At 42.2% G+C, this 22,462-nt stretch overlaps 4 protein-coding genes across 5 annotated transcripts; 1 reads left to right on the forward strand and 3 right to left on the reverse strand.

Moving 5' to 3' along the window:
• Positions 1–142: 142 nt before the first annotated feature.
• Positions 143–11,572, forward strand: LOC132797122 (beta-1,4-mannosyltransferase egh). Of its 2 annotated transcripts, none has more exons than XM_060808643.1 (3): positions 143–1,353; positions 7,819–9,308; positions 9,389–11,572. In XM_060808643.1, the coding sequence occupies exons 2-3, from the start codon at positions 8,505–8,507 to the stop codon at positions 9,959–9,961; spliced, it is 1,377 nt and encodes a 458-aa protein (XP_060664626.1). In that variant the 5' UTR covers positions 143–1,353; positions 7,819–8,504; the 3' UTR covers positions 9,962–11,572. The 2 variants fall into 2 exon arrangements, with proteins under 2 accessions (XP_060664626.1, XP_060664625.1); XM_060808642.1 differs by lacking the exon at positions 143–1,353 and adding an exon at positions 2,878–3,043.
• Positions 11,573–12,687: 1,115 nt separating this feature from the next.
• On the reverse strand, positions 12,688–17,163 carry LOC132795939 (chromosome-associated kinesin KIF4). The gene is made up of 6 exons (XM_060806909.1): positions 16,992–17,163; positions 16,233–16,929; positions 16,018–16,169; positions 14,553–15,951; positions 13,163–14,479; positions 12,688–13,097 (listed from the first exon to the last, which is right to left on the reverse strand). Exons 2-6 carry the CDS (start codon positions 16,898–16,900, stop codon positions 13,043–13,045), a joined length of 3,591 nt encoding a protein of 1,196 aa, XP_060662892.1. The 5' UTR covers positions 16,901–16,929; positions 16,992–17,163; the 3' UTR covers positions 12,688–13,042.
• Positions 17,164–17,484: 321 nt separating this feature from the next.
• Positions 17,485–18,785, reverse strand: LOC132795988 (uncharacterized). The gene has a single exon (XM_060806980.1). The coding sequence runs from the start codon at positions 18,637–18,639 to the stop codon at positions 17,548–17,550; it is 1,092 nt and encodes a 363-aa protein (XP_060662963.1). The 5' UTR covers positions 18,640–18,785; the 3' UTR covers positions 17,485–17,547.
• A 56-nt stretch (positions 18,786–18,841) lies between these two features.
• On the reverse strand, positions 18,842–20,814 carry LOC132795987 (probable cytochrome P450 311a1). Its single transcript, XM_060806979.1, has 3 exons — positions 20,416–20,814; positions 19,614–20,344; positions 18,842–19,519 (listed from the first exon to the last, which is right to left on the reverse strand). Exons 1-3 carry the CDS (start codon positions 20,657–20,659, stop codon positions 18,923–18,925), a joined length of 1,572 nt encoding a protein of 523 aa, XP_060662962.1. The 5' UTR covers positions 20,660–20,814; the 3' UTR covers positions 18,842–18,922.
• Between the last annotated feature and the right edge of the window lie 1,648 nt (positions 20,815–22,462).

Genomic DNA, 22,462 nt, shown 5'->3' on the forward strand with positions numbered 1-22,462 from the left:
AATTAGTTTAAATAATGAAAAACGGTTAATGTATGCGCAATCAGAAACTAAATCAGTTGGCAATTCTTATTAAATTGCAATAAGTTGGCAGCGTCAGCACTCTTGTTGGGGTAGTTGGCAACTTTAGTGCTGGCGAATTTGGCAACTCTAACAACTAATAAATTTTTTTTTACTCGGAAAAAACACAGTCACTGTTTTCGGGCTTAATCGAAAATGTGCGCGCCAAGCAAGTAACATATAAGTAAATAACTCATCCGTTCAACAAGCTCCATTACGAACAGAACTCGCACAACAAAATCATTTTTGCAAAAAAAAAAAATTGTGCCCGCCACCGCCGTCGTCGTCGTCGCCGCTCTCTCACAAAACGTACCAAAAAAAATAGAAGAAAATTTACAAACTAATCGGAAAAATACTCGCTGGTCGCTGCTGCACTCTGCATTCAAAAATTCGATCGATACCAGTGCTTACTGTGGCCAAATTATTATTTAGCGTGTGTGACTCTATTCTATATATTTTTTTTGTTTTTTCGTTTCGTTATCGACACAAGTGGAGAAGTGAAGAAGGAAAGCAATAAAAAAAGTTTTGAGAGAGTTGAAGCAACACTTTTGAGGTGCATAAAGTCGCATGCTCGTCATCATTGCCGGGTGTGAGACGCGAAGAGAGAGGAGCGCAAAAAATTAGCAAGGCACATTTAAAAATATATATATGTACATACATGTGTACGTTGATTTGAATAAAGATCGCCAGTATTAATGAATTTGTTGTTGTTGTGCAAGCCAAGGAAACATTGAAATACATTTTCTAAGTATAAAAATAAACCAAACAAATCGTCGCTACGGCTAGCAACAAGAGCGGAGGCAGAGAGAGAGAATCACGCACACACGCAAAGGCAAAGCACTTGAGCATCCGCCCAAAGCCCCCGCCTCACACACATATGTAAACACTCATACAAATATACAGCATCAGTTCTTCTTTGGGCGTCATCGATATATTCACGTTTTGTTTACGCGAGGAGCGAACGACACACCCTGTGCTTAAGAAAACAAGAAGAGCGAGTAACGAAAAAAAGGAGAGCCAAGCGCTCTACCCATTCTCCCCCCGCGTGTGCGTAAGCTTAGTGCCTGCTTGTCTGGCGCCTTATCGTCGTCGACAACAACAACAACAAGAGTAACAACCACAACAAAACGCCAGCGATTTTATTGACCGGGGACCGCTCCTGCGAAAAAATAGAAAAAACAGAAGACAAGTGACAACACGCCATTGCCATTGCCATTGCCAGTTCCTCTTCCTTGTTACATATATTTGACAGCAGCAAGCAAAACCATTAGCCTTTTTTATGTGACCAACAGCATGGTGAGTACAAAATCGAAAGAGCAAAAGAGAGAGGGAGAGTGTATGGTCGTGAGAGCGAGAGCGTGAGCTTTCTAACGGACCTGCACCTGCACCTGCGTGTATATTAGTATTAGCACTATTTTTTTTTTCATTTCTTTTTTGGCGTTTTGTCTCTGCCCATCATTCGTTGAGCATACAAGGCCGCTGCTAGCGACGCCGGCCCATTAGTACGTAATACACACGCACACATATACACGATTGTATGTGTGTTCGTGCACGAGACTCGCTTTGCATGTTGGTGCTAGTGTTTGGGAGATGTGGGTGCCCTAGCATTGTGATTTTGGGATTAATTGTACATTAGTGTGACAACATTAAATAAGCGCAATATGTGTGTCAAATAAGGTGTGACTGAGGTAGCCGGGATACACGTTGGTTTTTGAGGGGTTGTTCTGTTCTGGTAGGAGCGGTTTTATTATACGTTACTTTATGTGCTATGTACGTGTGAAGGCGAGTTCAATGTATCCCTATTGAGTTTTGAAATGCAAGTTCAATGTATCCCCACCCAAGCGATATCGATATGCAAATACAAATCGATAAATTGTGCTTTAAAGCTGACATGACGCATTTTTTGAAATATTAATCGATAATTGAAGTTGGGACACACCGTGGTTACTCTGGCTACTGCTGATTGCGGCATTTCTTGTTGCTGTTGTTTGTCGTCACAAATGTTGCTTACGGTTTATATTATTTGTAGGCATAATTAACGTACCCTGATTGTATACGCGATGGTTGCTTATCTAGCCACTCAGACACACACACATAAAAACCACGCCCGTGCGTTTGTGTGCGTGTGTGTTTGAACAACCTACTCCGATAAGGAGAGGAGTTGGACGAGGGAGGGGAGAGGGTACTCTTGTACTCGCTAAATGTACTCGCATCGCATCGGTAGCGCGTGACAACCACAGCAACAACAGCAACATTAGGTAGCATTCCAAGTCCAAGTGGCCCACAAGTGGACACCTGTTAATCCCCCCCGCAAGAAATGTTCAACGCAGCTACCGCTTAATATTTGCACTCATACAAACTGCAGTATGCGTGCATGCTTGTGTGTTTGTGTGTTTGTATGCAATGGAAGCCGGCATTTTGAATGCAACCGAAAAAATGAAATGAGAAGAAAAGCTGAATTGAGCGTGTGATTAAAGTTGAACTTACGTTTTTTTTGCATTGTATGTACAATAATAATAATAATAGTGTGTTGTACTTTGATAACATATTTAATTTATTATTATTACTGCGTCTCACAATCACACACGTATGCATGCAGGCATGTGTGTGTGTTTGTACAATAAGCCCGCAGCCTGCTCACACACATACGAGCCGTAAGCACGCATACTAAGTAAGTGCTCAATGTCGCGCCGTCTCACTCACACAGCCAAACACACTCATTAGTTGTTGGTAGCAGCGCAGTCGGCATATTGTGTTGTGTTCTCTCCTCGTCTACGTCTCAGTGTAACGGCTGCCTTCGAAGTTCGAGCTTCGAAGCTCCTCACAAAACGAACGAAAAAACAAGTAAAAACTAAAAAGTAAAAATAAAAAATAAATAAAATAACAGCAAAGCAAAGCAAGTGAACGAAGCCCGCGAAAAGTTAACAGACAGATCTCTGCAATGGATTGTTAACAACGTAAACAACAACACATCTACAGTGCACGGGTGGGTAACTCCTCAAGGTGTGGGAGGGGGAGGTGAAGAGGGGTTTTGTACTTTAAGTGCCCCTCTTTCGCTGCTGCTAAACAACAAAAATCTCACACTTACAAAGTACGCGACGGGGTCATCGAAATCGTCATCGACAGCGACAACGGCAGCGCAATGTGTGTGTGCATGTACTCGCATGTACGGACATGTACCGACATGTACTCGAGTGTTGTGTGTTGTACTCAATGTGTGGACTCCAGTCTGGATTTCAATTACGATTCGCACGCATTAACCAAATGAGTTATATATTCACTATGTGTATAATATACAACGACTGTAAACTGGGAAGGTTTACGATTATTTTTGTTGGCTTTACGAGCGATGTTCCCCCCTCAGTTTAATTGCACCCGTGTTTTCGTTTCGGGGTGGTGGAGGGAATTCCATAAAGCAAACCGAATCAGTTTCAGTTGCAGTTCGCATTATCTAACTAACCAGAAACTATATAGATAACCTGCATAGTACTCGAATCCTTTTGTTTAAACACTGTCCCATGTTAAACACTCGACCGACTCTCTTCTTTTTGTGTGTGTGTGTATGTGTGTGTGTTCTCAATTGTTGCAACTTATTGTTTGTTTTGTGCGAAACAACAAAACACATTGTTTTTCACCTCTTTTTGTTATGTGTGTGCAGTGAAGCGACACGTGGTGCAATTTTACAGGGTATCTCAGCGTTTGATTAGCAAGCAAATGTTAAGCATACGCAGCGTGTACCACACGAATTTGCAACCCGTGACCTAAACTGCCGTCAGAGAAAGATGGAAACGAATTTCGTCTACAACGAGTTTAGATTTGGGTTTATCGCATTCGTAAATTCATTCAATGAGTTGAGTTGTGAGTGGAAAAAGCCAGGCAATAAAGTAATAAAAGTTATTAATTGTATATAACAGATGTGTATTTGTAGCTTATCCTACAGAGTATGCAACTAGTCGAGCAAACGTTTGCAATGCACTTGTTGCACTATTATTAATGCTACTCTCGCCTCGGAGTGTTATTGTTGTTAATGCAAAGTCTATTGTTGATACGATTGCACTCGAGTATACTATATAGTAAAGCTTATACATATATATATACAGCTTATCGCAAGTGATTCAGGTTCATTACGCCCCCTAACACAACAGAGACAGATTGCAAGCAGAGGAGGGAACTTGAAGTATTGTCTATGAGACATTTTTACTTATTCACTTATCTCGCCGGAACTTGCGCTCAGTTAAAAGCGAGATGAATCATGTGAATAATGATTGCAGCGGGCTTTGCAGCTGATAAACTTTCGACTCAATATATATTGTATGCGTGTGTATATATAATACATGTACTATACATGTATGTGTAGTAGTAGTAAATCTTGTATCGGTTCAAATTCATCGTCATCGTTATTCGCTCGCAATTAATCACTAAATTATAAATACTCAACACACACACACACACACACACACACACACACACACACAAACTTAAAGATATGGAGGTGCATACACACATATATATATATACATATATATAGAGAACTCCAGATGTTGTTCTTGCCACTCGCTTTGGCTTATCAGTTGTCGCCTGGCTCTTGAGTTATATGAACATCTCTCGTAATCGCAAATGCGAAACGTGCCAACTCCAACAATACCCAATGCCAATTCCCAGTAATCGCAATCATAGCAAAACTGAACGTAATGCCAATGGAAATGGAAATAGAAATATGGAGGTTTGCTTGTTGAGGTATTACTCTGATGTGTTGTTCTGTGCTGTGCTGTGCTGAACCCAACTAGCAACCTTCTTTAATTGATTGTGTCAAGCGATCAATGTTCATTTAATATTAATTGATTGAGCTGTGCACTGTGCGCACTTGAGAGATGCTTAGCAATTAAACTCTAGTTCATTGTAAACTTGAAAAGTACCTTTTCTTTTATATTTCATTTCTCACTTAATTCTCTTAATGTGAATCACTTTATTATGTTGCAAACATGCAGGAAATGAACTTTATTTCGCTCTCTTGAAATCTTTCTGAAAAATGTTACGTTTATTTTGAAGTAGTTAAACAAATTGTGTTAGTCATTACATTTTTGTCACCATCACGAATTGAAACAATAAACAAAGCGTACAAGTTGTCGTCGATTTGCGGAATACTCAATAAATTAGCTTCAACAAATAATTCCAATAATTCCCTTTTGTTTGTTAGTCACTTGCAAAACGGTATTTTCCCATAAAATTGGTGCTAATAATTAGGCTTTAAATAAATAGAATAGACAAGAATACTTTGTTGTCGTTAGATAAGACGTAAAGTTTGTCGCACACACAAAGTGTGTCACATTTAAATAATCTTGATTTCCACTTAATCAAACGTTGATTAATGAGCCACAATAACGTAAATAAATGATAAATGCGTCACTCATCAGATGAGCGCAGCGCAAGACTCTCAACTCGATTAGAGTATGGAGTAGAGAGTATTTACTTTGCGGTCTGTCTCCGCTATCTTGACAAGGACAAACTGTCGTCTAAGATTTGGGGATAGGGAAAGCACGAGTGGCAAAACAAAACCAAACCAAACCAAATCAAAATAGAATAGAGTGTTGTTATTAATTCCGGTTAGTCATGACCGAGGAGTCATCGCATCGCATCGAATGTATGTTATATAAAAAGAAATGTATATATACATATATATAATATATATGCATATCAATTTCTTTAGAAATCATAATGTGTTTAATGCCTTCAAATATCAATAACGAAATACAAAATTTCCACCGACAATCGCGATAAACGACGCTTAATACCTCGTTTCGTTGCGTTTGCTTTTGATATTTGTGGCTATTTTTTTATTTTTTTTTTTTCTAGTTTCTGTTTCTGTTGAATTTTTCTGTTGTGCGTTTTGTTTGTTCGGGCGGGTTTTGTGCTGCGGATCGAGCGAGTGAGTCTTGGTACTTCACTCTTCTATGTATATAGTATAAGTAACGTTTGCCCAATTTATGCCGAGCTAATTGTATTGACTTGACGCGAAGGCTAATTGCTATGAATATATATATATATATATATATATATCTACTTATATAGGTTGTATAACCCTCGCTTGGCGTGCACGCCACTCAAATGCGATGTGACATCGGCGGCCTCTCTTAACTCTGGATGAATATAAAATGTTTAATTATTGAAAAACGAGCCACACAAACAACAACAACAACAACATTGAGAATGAGAATGAAAACGAAATTGAAGCAATTTGAATCTAATCGATGGCATTTGAACTTTGATAATTATTGGGGCCAAATAGCGCTAGACCTCATGTAAATTTATATTAAGCATACGACCGCGAGTCCAGCTGCGGCGAATAGGTGACATGCTCTCCCTCTCCCTCTCTCTCTATGTGTATGTGTGTGTGTCCGAGTGTGTGTGTGTGTGTGTAGTTATGCGGGCAACATTCATTCGCCAATCTCGGTGCAAACAACAACAGCAAAAACAATAACCAAAAATAAAAACGTTGCTGGTTTTGAGAGCGCTTTAAGCACTTCGGTTATGGCTTGATACACACGCGATGCTTCTGATAAACACACTCACACACACACACATACTTTGGCATGTGGGTTTCACACTTTACAGTTGTAAATTTCGTCGTAAAACTCGCAGCTATTTTCAGTCAATTTTTTGTTCTTTCCATTTCTGTTTCTTATAGCAATTGTTTAGCTTTGTTTTCTATTTATTTATTTATATTTTCCATTTGTTTTTCTTTTTTTGGCATTTCTATAACATTTCTTTGGATGACTGACTAATTGGGCAAATTGGAAGCTGTCTTAATTTTCTTTTTTTTGCGATTGTTTCTTTTTGATATCTGACGTAAGTGCTCACGACGATATCATCTATATATCGACTCTCAACTATCTATAGTTGACAAGAGCGAGGAGGGAGTACAGTTAACTGGCTAGATCTGTCGTATCAAGTATTTTTCGCACATAAATCTACATAAATTATTCGGATTTGCAGTTCAATACGCCCCCAAAGTTGTTGTTGCTATTCCATTTTAAATATTAGTAAACTAAATACAATAATTTGTTGAACCGGTTTTTCCACGAGTGGGAATCATCTCAAGTATAGCTAAAATCTATGAACATTTGTACATTAAAAGTGACTTTAGTTTACAATATGTATAAAGAATCTTTTCTTCGCCTTCTTCGAGTCACAGACAATCGATCTTTCTTTCGTTTTTTGTTGATTTTTAATTAAAACTAAATTTGTATTTTTATTGATGGAATTCTTTTCAATTCAGTCAAGTGCATTTAAATCAAATGAATCAAGAATACTAGATGTGAATTCTTTTTATGAACTCTCTTGATATTTCATATTTGTCTTGTACTTAATAATCTATTTATTGGCAATATCCTTGAATGACGCAATGTTTTGGTGGCACTTTGAAACGCTGCTGCTGATATCATAATGCCGACGACCAGCGATTAGTGATGACTGGGCTAATAGAATTAACGGTATTCCATGTGGCAATTGGTGGTTGGCAACGCAAAACACAACACAATCTCAAAAAACTCAATTGACTGATACGAGAGACAGAGAGAGAGAGAGAGATAAAGTCTTGCGGTCGATTTGTTGTATTTGGCTATTATCTAAGTTCAGTCAAACTACAGCGACATATATCAATTCTTTCATTTACTATATCTGTGTGACGAAAGAGAGTGGCCCTTTAATTGAATAGTATTAATATTTATATGTATTATATATTGTGTTCTTTTGCTTTTGCAGAAATGAGTGCCTCATCAGTGTCCGTGACGGTTTCGAATCCAAGCGAATTAACAACGGCAACAGCCAAGGGCAACAGTTGAAGTCGACGTCGAAGTCGAATTCGAAATCGAACTTGTGGGTGTTGTATGCAACGAAAAGAAGATATAGAAAACAGAAGATATATACCAACAAAAGATATATATATTTAACGAAACGAAGCGAGAAAGAGTGAGAGCGAGAAGAGCCACAAAGATACAACAGTATAACAGTATAACATATAACATATAGCATAACCTAGAGATACAATCTATAAGAAAAAAGAAAGAAAGAAAGAAGATTACGATTAAGATACGAACGAAATTCCCTTTTTGCGAAAGAGTCAAAAAGAAGAGCTGGCACAAAGAAATCAAAATAAAACAAAGTAAAACTCCTTTCTCTCAGCTGAGGCACAAAGATACGAAGTTACGAACAAAGCACACACACACACAACGGAGCCACGCCCACATTTTTGAAGCCTACGCCTGGAACACAAACTAAATAAAATAAAAATAGAAGTTAATACATAAAATTTAGGATTTAAAAGGCACCCAGTGAAAGTTGCAAACGTCGTTTAAATATTAGTACACAACACACACATACACACACACACACATTTATACATATAGCTAGTTATATAGAAAGAGGAAGAGGGACAGTGGGCACTCGATATGATGAACTCGACCACTAAACATCTGCTGCACTGCACGCTCCTCATCACTGTGATAGTTATCTGCGAAGTATTCTCCGGCGGTATTAAGATCGATGAGAACTCCTTTACGATTGTCGATCCATGGACTGAGTATGGCCAGGTGGCCACCGTATTGCTGTACTTACTGCGATTCCTCACGCTCCTCACCCTGCCCCAGGTGCTCTTCAATTTCTGCGGCCTCGTCTTCTACAATGCCTTCCCCGAGAAGGTTGTGCTCAAGGGCAGCCCACTGTTAGCGCCCTTCATCTGCATCCGTGTGGTCACACGGGGCGATTTCCCCGATCTCGTCAAGATGAATGTGCTGCGCAACATCAACACGTGCCTCGACACCGGCCTCGAGAACTTTCTCATCGAGGTGGTCACCGACAAGGCGGTGCATTTGGCCCAGCATCGACGCATACGTGAGATCGTTGTGCCCAAGGAGTACAAGACACGGACCGGCGCCTTGTTCAAGTCCCGTGCACTTCAGTATTGTCTCGAGGATACGGTGAATGTGCTGAACGATAGCGATTGGATTGTGCATTTGGATGAGGAGACGCTCCTCACCGAGAATTCGGTGCGTGGCATCATCAATTTTGTGCTCGATGGCAAGCATCCGTTTGGCCAGGGTCTCATCACCTATGCCAACGAGAATGTGGTCAACTGGCTGACCACCTTGGCCGACAGTTTTCGTGTGTCCGATGACATGGGCAAACTCCGGCTGCAGTTCAAATTGTTCCACAAGCCACTCTTCAGCTGGAAAGGCAGCTATGTGGTCACTCAGGTAAGTTAGCTGCTCTTGGTTCAATTCTTCAATTCTGTTTACATTTCTAATTCATTGATTTCACATTTCACATTTTGCAGGTTGGCGCCGAACGTTCGGTCTCCTTTGACAATGGCATCGATGGCTCCGTGGCCGAGGATTGCTTCTTTGCGATGCGCGCCTTCAGTCAGGGCTACACGTTCAATTTCATCGAGGGCGAGATGTACGAGAAGTCACCGTTCACCCTGCTCGATCTGTTGCAGCAACGCAAGCGTTGGCTTCAGGGCATCCTTCTCGTTGTCCACTCAAAGATGATACCGTTCAAGCACAAGCTGCTGCTGGGCATTAGTGTTTACTCGTGGGTGACCATGCCGCTCTCGACATCGAACATCATCTTTGCCGGCCTCTATCCGATACCATGTCCCAATCTCGTTGATTTCGTCTGCGCCTTCATTGCGGCCATCAACATCTATATGTATGTGTTCGGTGTGATCAAATCCTTTTCGCTGTATCGCTTTGGACTGCTCAAGTTTCTGGCGTGTGTCCTGGGCGCTGTGTGCACGATACCCGTCAATGTTGTTATCGAGAATGTGGCTGTCATTTGGGGACTTGTTGGCAAGAAGCACAAGTTCTATGTGGTGCAGAAGGATGTGCGTGTCCTCGAGACGGTCTAAGTGCGCAAACAACAATTGCTTTGACAGTAATTAACTGTAATTAACACACACACACACGTACACACGTACACACACAAAACAATTAATCAAAATGCAAACCAAATGAAACAAAACAACAAAATGTAATCGCACAATCTGATGCAGCAGCAGCAACTTTATACATCCAACATCAACATCGACATCGTCATCAACATCAACAGCAGCAGCAGCATCTGATCTTCGTTACTTTGTAAGCTTAAGTTGCACACCAACACACACGCACACACACACACAAACACAAACACACGGCATCTAAGTTCGTTTTGAATAATCTTTTGGCTCCAGCAACACAAACAAAATAATCAAATGGAACGCAATTGCCAAAATCGCTAGAACAAACAGATTCTACACATAGAAATATATATGTATACGCTTTGTATATGCACACACACCCACACACACACACAGCGTGAGAAAGCAACAACAACAACAACAAGAAGAAATCGTTCTAATCTTTAGACCTCTCCATTAAGTGTAATTTTTTTTTTTTGATAGTCATTAGTAAAAGAAGCTGAGAAATAATAAAGGAAAACTACGAAAAGAAGATGAAGAAAAAGCGATGCAGCGGAGCAGCAGTAAATTTAAAGGAGAAGAAGAGTTAAAAGAAACGCTATATATTTATATATTGTATGTACTATATTATGTAGAATTATTATTATTATCATTATCTTTATTATTATTATTATTATTTAAAAACAACAAAACAAAGCTACATGTAATCTGTGTACATTAATGTATTGTAAATTTGCTAAAACAAAAAAGAAAAAAAACAACAACAAATGTTAAATATCATTCACACCAAAATACCAATCCACTCACAACAAGAACATTGAGAAACAATCTTAGACTTTTTGTGTACTTACATATTATATGTATGTTTTATGTATGGCCTAATTATGTATATGTATGTATAGCTGTAAGCAACCAACACACACACACACACACCGCCATAATAGTAGCAACAAAAAACTAAAAAAAAACGTAAAGCGTAAAAAAACAAACAACCAAAAACTAGCAACAATTGCTTTTCATTTGTTAAACATTTCGTATTTATTACACGCACATTAACACACACACGTACACACGCACACACACTAACCCTAATGAAAACCGATCAAAGTTGGCTTTAACTACACACAAACACACACGCACATGGTGTGAATGATATTTTGTATATCGTGTTTTAAGATCTGTTCTGGTCGCGGCCCCGTCGAATTTTTGCATTCATTTATTAACTTATGTACTTATATACATAACTGTATATATCTCTACCTTTTTTTTATGTTACTGTTATTGGTGCTTTTAAGAGACAAACACAGACACACGCTCACACCCAAACACACACATACACATTTGCATAGACAACAGCCCAAAGCCGCCGCCAGAAGTGAGTCCTCATCCTTCCCCCACCCCCACCCCTTGAAAACATCACCTCTCCCTCCCACACATAGTTACACTTCTTACATCCACACAACACATACAATAACAAAAACAAAACAAGAAAACTGTTTGCAAATAGAAAAAAAGAACCAAATACAAAACGATAATAAAATGAAAAATTAAAAAACAAAACTCCCAATCTCTTTTTAAAGAAAAAAAAACAAGAAAGCTAAAATCGAGTATGCTCGACTGTGAGATACCCGCCACCCATTTTGCGGTATTATTCTCAAAATATACCAAATATACTACAAAAAGCTAAAAATATACCAAATGGTATATTTTGTTTATCGATATAGTACCGCATTCAAAATATACCATAGCCGGCACAATATACCAGATTGTCGGTCAAACCAACTAGTAACTAGTAACAACTAGCAACCCCTAGTAAGTAGGCGCTTTTGCCCATACAAAAGTATTTCTTTAATAACTTCGACAATTTTGTACTGATCGCAATCAAATTTTCAGGAATTATAACTACTATTGTTATTATTGTATATTGATATTATTGTACCAAAATTCGCAAATCTAGCTTTCAAATTACGCTTGTTTTTCGATTTTTTTTATTTGCGAAGGCGTAAGTGGGCGTGGCAAAAATTTGAAACAAACTTGATCTGCGTGCAAACATAACAAATGCTGTCGAAAAAAAAATATAGCTCTATCTCTTATAGTCTCTGAGATCTAGGTGTTCGTTCATACGGACAGACAGACAGACGGACAGACGGACATGGCTAAATCGACTCGGCTGTTGACCCTGATCAAGAATATATATAATTTATAGGGCCGGAGATGCCTCCTTCTAGCTGTTACATACATTTCCTGCCGGCACAAAGTTATAATACCCTTCTACCCTATGGGTAGCGGGTATAAAAACAAGCAAAGCTGAATTTATTCAAACAAATAAATTACAATGAATAAAATAAAATTCAAATTTCTCGATTCAAGTGCCAATGAAAGTTGGTTCTTTAATAAACAGCAAGCGAAAAATAGCAAGGACAATTTTTAACAAGACAATTTTTATAAGATACAGTGTGAGTGGACTGTAAAAACGATTGACAGATAAATTGGTAGCTCTAATTATCAATGTGATGACTCGTGCAAAAGTCCAAGTTATGCAACAAATTCAAAAATTCCCCGGGAAAAACCAATCAACCAACTTTCTGTCGATCATTCTTATCGACAAAGAATTTACTAAGGTTCATGGGACTTATTTGAATAAATTCCTCTAATCAATGAGAAACAATTCGAACTGCGTATATAAAAACATTTTATTTAAATTACTAAAGAAATATTGAATAGGTATTGGAGAAGAAATGTGTTCGAAGATAACACAGATTTTTCTTTAGGTATTCCTATACTTAATTCTGTTTGCTATGATTAATTTGTTATATAAAAGAAATGTACAACTCTCAGTTCTGGGCCACAAAAAAATTCACGTATAACATTTTACAAGTCGAAAGGAATTTTTAAAAGGGCTAATGAGTAAAATTCAAATAATAGATAAACATATTAAAATCTTAGACAATAACTTAAGAGAACCAGCTAACTTAACTAATAGTGTATGAGAAAAAAAATTATTGTTCGGATCGAGTACGAGGAGGCATCTCAAAAAAACTTCTTCTTGGCGGATGGCGTATTCAAAGTGAGTTGCGAGTGACGGCTGGGGCATGAAAAATGAGAAGTCAATGAAAATGCAAATTTGTTGTCTATAATGATGACACTTACATGGATAACGTAACGTTGGGCGTTGACTGTATCGAATTTGCGTTCTTCAATGGACTAACATTTCGTATAGTGTCGGGAGTTGAGTTGGGCTCATCGATATCTCCATTGATGGCTTTGGACGACAGGCTGTTGAGCGTGGTAGTCAAATTCGGCGCCGTCGAATCGTTCTCCTTGCCGCCATTGCTGTCGCCTCCATTCAGGGGATTTTGGCAGTCACCGTGACAGCCACACTTTGGACCACATCCGCGATCCATTGCCTTGCACTTGCAACGTTTTGTGCTGCATTTTAAGCGTTTGCATTTGCAGGATTTTTTAGTCTCAGTCACAGTTGTCATCAAACTCGAGTCGGTGGTGTTCGATAAATTCGCATTGCTTGTCGAACTGATGTTGGTGGCATTTGCCTCGGGCGACGAAGTTGCAGATTGTGCCGTTGAATTGGATTTGTGCTTAGCCGGACCTCTGGAACGTTTGGGTTCTGGTATCCACTCGGGATCACTGTCCACGAAATCTTCGATCTCTTCACTGTCATAACTAGTATTCAAGTCAACGGTCTCATACACTAGTGATTCCATTTGTGATTTTTTCTTTTGTGCTTTGGCCTTCAGCGCGTCCACCTCCTGCTGCAGCGCCTCCATGGAGCGCAGTGTCTCTTCCACGAACTGCTCACGCACCGCATCCTTAGCTTTATCATTGTTCTCGTCATCGCCCTTTGGCCGTGTTGTGCGCAATAGCAGCGCTACCTTCTCCTCGTAGCTGCGTTGTTGATTTAGTAGCAGTTCCGCATGCTTGTATTCGGCTTGTCGGCAACGTTTGGCCATTTCTTCGAGGCGCTGCTGCGCCTCGTTCAGCTGACTGCGCTGCACCTTTTGCTCCATGATGCCCTGGGACTGTTCGCGTCGCTGTTGAACCAGACTCTTTAGCAGCTGCTTGTTAATCGCCCGCGATTCACCAATACTCTGAACATTCTCGCAAAGCGCACGCATTCGACTATCCAAATCGATGGTGGACACCTTCTGCTGCAGATCGGCGATTTGTGCGTTACGCATCTCCAGCTCCTCCTCGAGGCTGGCCAGCAGCTGTGCTTGTTCGCCATGTGGTTGTGTCTGTGCCGACTGTTTGATCTCATTGCAATGAGCATTGATGACAGCTCTGTCCTCCATCAGCTGTTCCAAACTGTGCTCTGCATCGATGAGCGAGAGTATCACCTCGAGCTCGCGATCGACAAGCGCATCCAGCTTGGCTGCACCCGGTTGATCCTTGGCGTGTCGCTGTCGTTGCGCTTGGGCCGCACGTTGACGCTCTAGGGCATCTTTTAGACTACACAAAAGAGAGCGAGAGAGATTGATTAACACCTGTCTCGCTTTGTATATCGACTTGCTGGCTAACTTACCGCTTGTTGGTGGCCAACGCCTCCTCGCATTTGCGCTTGAGCACCTGCCGCTGCTTGGCATGCAGCGTCTCCTTGCGCACCATTTCGCTCTGCATCTTGCGATCCTTGCTCTTAAGCTGCGTCATCTGTTTCTCGCTGTTCAGCTTCCACTGGCGGAAACGCTCGGATTCGCCGCGCATTGCACGTATCAGCTTCACCTTGGACTCCTTCATGGCGCGTATTTCGGTGCTCAGATTCTGTATCTTTTCCTTCTCTTTTTCGCGAATCTTCAGCAGGTTCGCCTGCTGGACAATCTTGCGACGCATTTCGCTCACCTCGTTCTCCAACACCTTCAAACGTTTGCGCCGCTCCTCTGCCAGCTTGCACGATGCATCCTTTGACTTGATGTTGCGCAACTGATCCAACAGTTCACGTCGCTCGGTTTCCAGCAGCTCGATCTTTTGTTCGCTTTGCTTGAACTTCTCATCGATGTCATCGTCCTGAAATTGCGAGAAATTGCGCATCACGCGATCGTGCAGCTCCTGCTTCAAATTCAGCTGGCGATTGATGCTGCGCAGTTCGCCATTCAGATTCAGTTGCTTCATCGTGTGCTCCTCATTCGCCGACTGCAGCAGCTCATGTGTTTCATCGCCACAACTCGAGCCAGAGTTGCCCTCATCATGGACACCGCCGCCGCCGGCAACGCCGCTACCATTGAGACATTCGTTGCGATGCGTTAGCAAAACGCTTTCCGCTTGCTGCAGTTCCTCGTCCACGCACGTCACTAGCTGCGTAATATCGCGCAATTGCTGCTGCCACTGCACATCGGACTGCGATTGTTCCCCAGCCATCTGTTCCATCTGCGGGATTGTTGTCTCCGTCAGCTTTATCTTCAGCTCGTGCACATGCGCCTTGAGCTTCTCGTGCGCCACTTCGGCAATGTGGGCGCGCATCTCATTCTCGGCCAGATCGATGAGTGTTTGCTGCAGCTCCTGCTGCAGTCGACGATTCATCTTCTCAATGCGAGCATTCGTCTCCTGTAGCTGCTGCAGCTGCTCGCTAATCCGTTGACCCTCCAGCGCCGAATTGCCACCATTCTCAATGCCAGCGCCAAGAGTGGTTGCAAGGCCAGCAACTGCGCCACCGCCACCACTCGCCAGCAATTCCATGCGCAGCTTCTGTATGATATCCTTTAGCATCATCACTTCAGCCGCATGCGGATCCAAATTGACAACGGGCTTGTTTTTGATCTGCAGCGCTCGATCCGCATAGCGCAGCGTGCTGAGCGTCTCGGCCACATTATAGTCGGCGGGACTGACGCAGGCTATCATCAGTGTTACGGAATTGCCGCCCAGGGAATCTTGCAGCAGTCGCGTTAGCTTCGACTGGCGATAGGGCACGTAGCCAACCGACTGTCCAGCTAAGCAATGAGAAAACATACGATTAGTAGTCGGTTCGCAAATCGAGCAGGAAATACAATACTTACAGCCAAGTGCATTGATTACATTGCCCAGCGCCAGCAGACCCTTGTTGATGTTGACGCCCTCTTTGAAGCGATCACCACTGGCTAGTGTCTTTGAGCACCGCTCCGAGCCCGCCAGATCCACCAAATTGAACTTGGACGTGGTCACAGATTTTCTATGCATTTTAAAGTATGTTTATGTAAAGCGATTAAATTGACTTTTTGCGTTGGATACTTACTGGCCGGTCTTACGGGTAGCGACCACAGTTAGCGTGAAGATGGCATGCGAACGCGATGAGGTCTCATTCATGGCTGTGGAGGCAACAGCACGTCCCGAGGAGCCACGCATCAGTTGATCGGTAACCTGTTTGGCATTCTTTACCTCCACCTCGGTGAGTCCTGGTATAACAATGCGATTCTTATCCTCGCGTATGTCGACAGTGCTCTCTTCGCGTTTGTTTGTCGAGAACAGATCAAAAAACTGTTCCTGATATAGCTCGACAAACGAGCAGCTGATTTCAAAGTTATACTCTTCCTCCATGGCGGCCATCTCCTTGAATATGTCGTGCACAGCACGAGGTATTACGCCCACATTTTCATCCATCACACCATCGAAAGCTGTGCCCATGGTGAACGTTTTACCAGATCCTGTTTGTCCATAGGCTAAAATGGTAACGTTGTATCCGTTGAGCAATTTCTTGAGCATGCCTTGCACACAGCTCTCGTAGATGCCTTGCTGACTGTCGCTACTGTCGAACACATAGTTGTAGGTGAACGAATCGTTGCGATTCACCGTTACCTGTGGCACGCCGTCAACCAAGCGGCGCACCGCAATGCGGCATCCGCGCTCAAGTTCCGATTTAACGAGCGGACGCACGCGCAATGCCACAGCCACCGAATCCGACATGACAAGGAGATTTTACACTAATTGAACAACTGTCACAAAAGATAGGACGATGAAGAATGGCGATCATATTTTCTTATCTTCGCCCGCTTACCTGGATTATTTTGTATTTATTTATTTATTGTACAATTTGCGGCATGCAACACGTAGACGACGAAAATGATGCACTTTAAATTAATACATACGTTTTAACACAAAACACTTAAAACAAATGCCTGCAAGAGTTTCTCCAGCAGTTCTGTTGCAAAAAAATTCGAAAAATGGTGGGATATCATCGATAATTTGACGGCGTCGGCCGATTGGTGTTGGAAACAAAAAAAGTGTGTACACACTAGTTAATTACGATTTATTACTCGCTCGATAACAAATTTATATGACCGCAAGCTTAAACGAATATACACTTACATTAATATATGCGAGAAAATGTTTAAGAAAAATGTAACCATTTAAATTACTAATATTGCATTCGCTGTGTATTGATGCAACCGATAGCCACCAGTAGTAGTCGATAAGCCTACTGTCGAAATTTAAATTGTTATCGTTTTGCATAGAGGCATTCCCCCAGCAGATAAAGAAAAAGATTGATAAGAAATTATACTGACTAGAATGCTTTCGATCACATGTTTATCGATAAAAAGAATGAAGATTAATTAACAGCATGATATACTTGAGATTTGCTGCAACTGGTCACGTCTGATGTAGATCTTCGGTAGCGTCAGCATATTTAAATCGCCATCGAGCCGATCCAGTTCGTTCTCTAATTCGATCTTGAGATTGCGCACACGCAACGTGCCCATCGAGATAGGTAACCGATTGTACTGCCATATGAGATCGTTGTATCGCGCCTGCGCCGCTTCCAGCAATGCCAAACGCTGCGGCTCCGTCAGCAGCACCTGCTGCTCAGTGCTCCTCCGCTCCTGCTCGATAGTTTGCTGGCATATTGTTGTTGTTGTCTCCTCGGGCCCGGGGCTTGAAGAGATGGCTTGTGATTTGTGAGTGACACATGAGGAATTGCTGCGCGTGCTTAGCGGCTGATCCAGCTGTGGATGCTGCTCTACGTCTGTAATATCGGGTATGGACAACTGCAACGCACGTGACAGGCCATTGTCAGCAGGCTCTTCGTTATCTGGCTGCACTTTTGCTGTCGAGGCACGTTTGGCACGTGGCAGTGAGGTCGCCACATCGTCGAAATGCCTTTGTAGATGCTGTTGCCGTGTGCACGGCAAGACAGCAGCATGACAGCTGCGACGTTGTGCCGACCTCTTGCCGAGCTCAAAGTTGGAGGCAGTGCGTCGCAGTTGATCACCCGCTTCATCACCTGAGGCAGCAGTTACTGGCAACGGCGGCGGTTCGTCGCCTTCGCTGCAAGTAGGACGCAACAATTGTGCCTGCTCAGTGCATTTGAGTAGCGCCGCACTGAGGAACTGCTGATCATTAATGTCCTCTGTCTGGATTTGCTTCTCAGACCGCTGTCCGCCGACGCTCTCGCCGGTAGAAACCGCGCTTAATCCGTAACAAGCACGTCCCATGCGCCCACCTTCGATGAGTCGACGTTGCGTCTCAATTAACGGCGGTGTGACGGCACGACGTCCCATGGATGCCGTTGTAGGCAGCTCATAGCGGGGTACCGGCTGCCGTTGACGCTCCATGCGACGCATCGATAACAGTTTGTTTTCACGCAGAAAGTTAAGCTGTGTGCTGCTGCAGCCCTGGTCGTGTATCTTTGAACGTTTCATCCACATGATGCGCCGCAATACAAATGTCCCAATGTACAAGATAATCAAAAATATATAAACAAACAAAAGTGTAAAACAAATCAACGTGTGTAAGGAACTGACAAAATTATCAAAAAGACGCGTCGTTCAAACTTGGTGCCAGGGATACATACACAACATGAACGTTAAATATACTAAATGGTTTCATGAAATATACCGAGGTAATGTATCAACACATTAAGCTTTATTTGAAAACCAACAATATGATGTAGTAAACTATAATTTTATACATTTAAGGTTCTCCGACACTTTATTCTTCGACGTTGCGAGGCAGAAATTTGATGTTTATGCCATCGCGAAAGCGCAATACCATCTGCGCCATCAGAACAGGCTCCTCCAAGGGATCAGCTAGCTGTAAGTGGAAGCTGTCCACAATGCGCACCGTGAGCAGCTTCATCAGCAGCAGCGAATACTTGCGTCCAATGCACACGTGTGGACCACCCGAGAAGGGTATGTAACTGTAAGGAGGCGGTGGCGGTGGCGTCTCTTTGTGTTGCTTATCAGGCAGCCAACGATCTGGATTGAACTCATAGGGTGCGGCAAAATAGCTGGCATCATGGGCCAAGCCATACATATTAATCCAGAGCGTGACGCCAGCGCAGTAGCGACGACCGCCAATTGTTGTAGTTTTGGTCGTCTGGCGACCAGTGCTGGGCACAATGGTGTAATGACGAAGTACCTCCTTGATGAGAGCGTCCAGATAAACCAGCTGATTGAGGGCATCCAAATTGAAGGCGCCGCCAGGTGGCAACTTAGCCACTTCGACGTGCAGACGCCGCTGCACATTAGGATACTTGGCCAGCGCATACAGCACAAAACCCATGGACGCAGTGGTCGTGTCAACGCCCTAGACAAAAAAATGGATTGAATGGTCACACTGTCTGAATGTTTATAGCTGTGCAGCATATCGATGTCGACAGTCGATAGCCCTGGTTACTCACCGCAAACACAAAAGTGTTGACCTCGTCGCGTATTTGCTGCCTGCTCAGCGGTGCCGAAAGCAGTGCATCAAGCAGAATGCGTGGTTTACGCTGCACTTCGTCCTCCTGCTCCTCCTCCTCCTGTTTCAGTTGCTTGGCTCGCTGCTCTATGACCCCCTCCATCAGCGTGTGTATCACATCTAACTGCGCGCTCAGTTCTCGCCACAGTGCCGTGCGTTTAAATACAAAGTCAGAGGCCAACATCGGATTGATCATACGCTTGAAGAGCAGTTCGCCGCTGCGATGAAACGCCGACACAATGGGTGAGTGCTGCTGCTGCTCTTGAGTATTCAACTGATGGCCCATAGAGGTGTCCACTATGGCATCCAGCAGGCAAGCAAACAGATGATCGGTCACCTCAATGGCGACGCCCTTCGTTTGCTTCAGTCGCACCAACAGACGATCGGCATGCTTGGCCACAGCTGGCGCAAAGCTGCGCAGTAACTGCGGTTGAAACGCTGGCGTCATTAGGCGACGCTGTGTGGCCCAATAGCGGCCATGGCTAATCAAGAGGCCGTTGCCAATCAATGGGGATAGCTGTTGAAATGTGTCCGCCTTGAGCAGCGTGGGATCGTGTAGCGCCTGCTGTGTCTCCTCGGCGGTATGCAGAAACACCCAGAGCTGTGGCCCCAGCCAAAGGCGATAGGTGTCGTTAAAGCGTTCGCGCAGCTCTGTAAACACCAGAAAGATGACTGCAACAACCAACTGCTTGAACTGCTTTCACTGCTTGCTATGCACTAAACACTGCTTACATGCGACTTACATTCTGGCTTCAATTTGCCCACCATCTGCGCATTGCCCAGCAACGGCATCGCCCAAGGACCTGCCAAACTGCTGCCCAGGAAAATCAGCTCACGTTTGCTCCAAACCAACAGCAAGACGAACATCAAGCTAAACAGCAACCACAGCAGCGCCATCGTGAACGTTTCGTTTGTCGCACACTTCGAGAACTGATTAAATGCTGCGACCACTCGCTCAATCAGTTGCTGATTGCTGCTAATCAACATGCGATATCAATGCATATAAATCCAATAGGGATTTGGGTTGCAGTTCAGCGTATGCTTTACAGCGTTTAGCTCTGCTAAATGCCAACGCTGTTAAAGAGCAATTGACTTAATTGGCAATTGAAGAATTTGAAATTTTAATATTTATTGACTAATCTTCGAAGTGCATTGTAGATATTTTAGAATTACTTTCTATGTTCTCAAATAATGTTTTGTTATTTATATTGACAATAATGTACTGACTATTTAATAATTTAAATATATTAAATAAAGCAACAAAAAGCTTATTTTTGGGCTACCTCAAGGTAAGTACTGGTAAGTAATTCAATACAAGCACATCGAAACCTCTGCAATTACATGTAATACGCATAGTTTGCTAAAATTTGCTTCAAAAGCAGCATGAAAGTATGCTACACAAAATATCTGCTGCTTGCGTTTGGTGTAAATCCACTTGCTACTCCATTATGTTCGCCTGGTATTTCAACTGCTCTACGGGGCAGTTTGCAAGGAAATTCATTCAAGGGTTCATGAAACCTTTATACATACATACATACATCATACACACATACATCGCCCCGAACAGCCCAAAAGTGCACAACAGCTAGCGAAATACCAGGCGTACATAAATCAGCAGTAAGCAGAAGTGCTGAAAGTCAACGACAATTTAAATTGGAGCAGCCTAAAAGTATGCAATAAAAATGTATTTGCTACATGTGGCGATTAACATTAAAATGCTGCGGCCTGAAAGTATGCTGCAAAAATTTGAAAGTGATGTGCAAGTTTTAGAAAACTGATCTTAGCTCAGTCATATCCTGTCGGATATTGACGGGACTTGTTGCAATCGATTCGTGGGATCGATATCTATCGATTGCCATCAAAAAACTATGGTGTTATCTAAGACTCCAATACTTGTAAAATTTCAGCTTCAGAGCGAGTAGAAAATGGTCGAAATTACAAAATCCTGAATATCTCACAAAGTAACAGGACGATTTGAATGTGCTTTGGTAGGTTTATAGCCCTGTTAAATATAAATTGATTGACACTAATTTCAGTGTGATCCTGCCAAGGACTCTTGAGATATAGTTAATTTTCTACAGAGCAAAAAGTCCTTTTATCTCAGCCGTTTGAAGGACTTTCAAGGATATTATTTTAGTTTCTGCATCTTTTCATAACCACCTACCGATTTGGAAAAGGACATCCGAATCATCCTTAAAATGGCGAAGTTATAGCGGAAAATCTGAAATTAGAGCGATTTTTCTATGCCACCCCCTTGGAAAAATTTTCGAAAATTTTTTTAGTATAATTTTGCAAATCCTTGAATGCAAATCGATACTGCTGACCTCTGTGAATACAAAAACGCATGTCCCATCAAAATCATTTCAAGTCCTGCCGAGTTATATCTATATTTGGGATAACCATTCACTTTGGCGCATCCTCAAAGTATGCAACAAAAAATGTATTTGCTGCACATTAAGAAGTTAGAAATTTTTGCCTATTTTGGCCATATTTCGTAACACATTTTGATAGGACTTGGTGCATTCGCTCCACGGGATCGATATCTATTGATAGATATCAATAAATATGGATCGCGAAGTTAAAAAACTAAAATGACTCAATAATGAATGAATCATTTAAACGTAGACAAAGGGTATCTCACAGTCGACTATAGTTTTTTTTACTTGATGATTAGCAATCAGTCAATGTGCAGAATGATTCTTTTGTGGCTTTGAATACTTATCTAATCTTGCGGTCAGACATTAATTAACGTGACCTTGATCAACTGCAATGCACTCAAAGGTACTTGAA

This window comes from Drosophila nasuta, chromosome X, assembly GCF_023558535.2.
Source record: "Drosophila nasuta strain 15112-1781.00 chromosome X, ASM2355853v1, whole genome shotgun sequence".
Classification (NCBI taxonomy): domain Eukaryota; kingdom Metazoa; phylum Arthropoda; class Insecta; order Diptera; family Drosophilidae; genus Drosophila; species Drosophila nasuta.

Excerpts from the sequence above, each read along its gene's own strand:
- LOC132797122 (XM_060808643.1), top strand. The coding sequence starts at position 8,505 with ATGATGAACTCGACCACTAAACATCTGCTGCACTGCACGCTCCTCATC. Across the intron at positions 9,309-9,388 it reads GCAGCTATGTGGTCACTCAG|GTTGGCGCCGAACGTTCGGT; the intron begins GTAAGTTAGCTG and ends CACATTTTGCAG.
- LOC132795939 (XM_060806909.1), bottom strand. The coding sequence starts at position 16,900 with ATGTCGGATTCGGTGGCTGTGGCATTGCGCGTGCGTCCGCTCGTTAAA. Across the intron at positions 15,952-16,017 it reads TGTAATCAATGCACTTGGCT|CTGGACAGTCGGTTGGCTAC; the intron begins GTAAGTATTGTA and ends CTCATTGCTTAG. Across the intron at positions 13,098-13,162 it reads CCCAACGTTACGTTATCCAT|CCGTCACTCGCAACTCACTT; the intron begins GTAAGTGTCATC and ends TTCATGCCCCAG.
- LOC132795988 (XM_060806980.1), bottom strand. The coding sequence starts at position 18,639 with ATGTGGATGAAACGTTCAAAGATACACGACCAGGGCTGCAGCAGCACA.
- LOC132795987 (XM_060806979.1), bottom strand. The coding sequence starts at position 20,659 with ATGTTGATTAGCAGCAATCAGCAACTGATTGAGCGAGTGGTCGCAGCA. Across the intron at positions 20,345-20,415 it reads GGGCAAATTGAAGCCAGAAT|TCATCTTTCTGGTGTTTACA; the intron begins GTAAGTCGCATG and ends TGGTTGTTGCAG. Across the intron at positions 19,520-19,613 it reads TCAACACTTTTGTGTTTGCG|GGCGTTGACACGACCACTGC; the intron begins GTGAGTAACCAG and ends TTTTTTGTCTAG.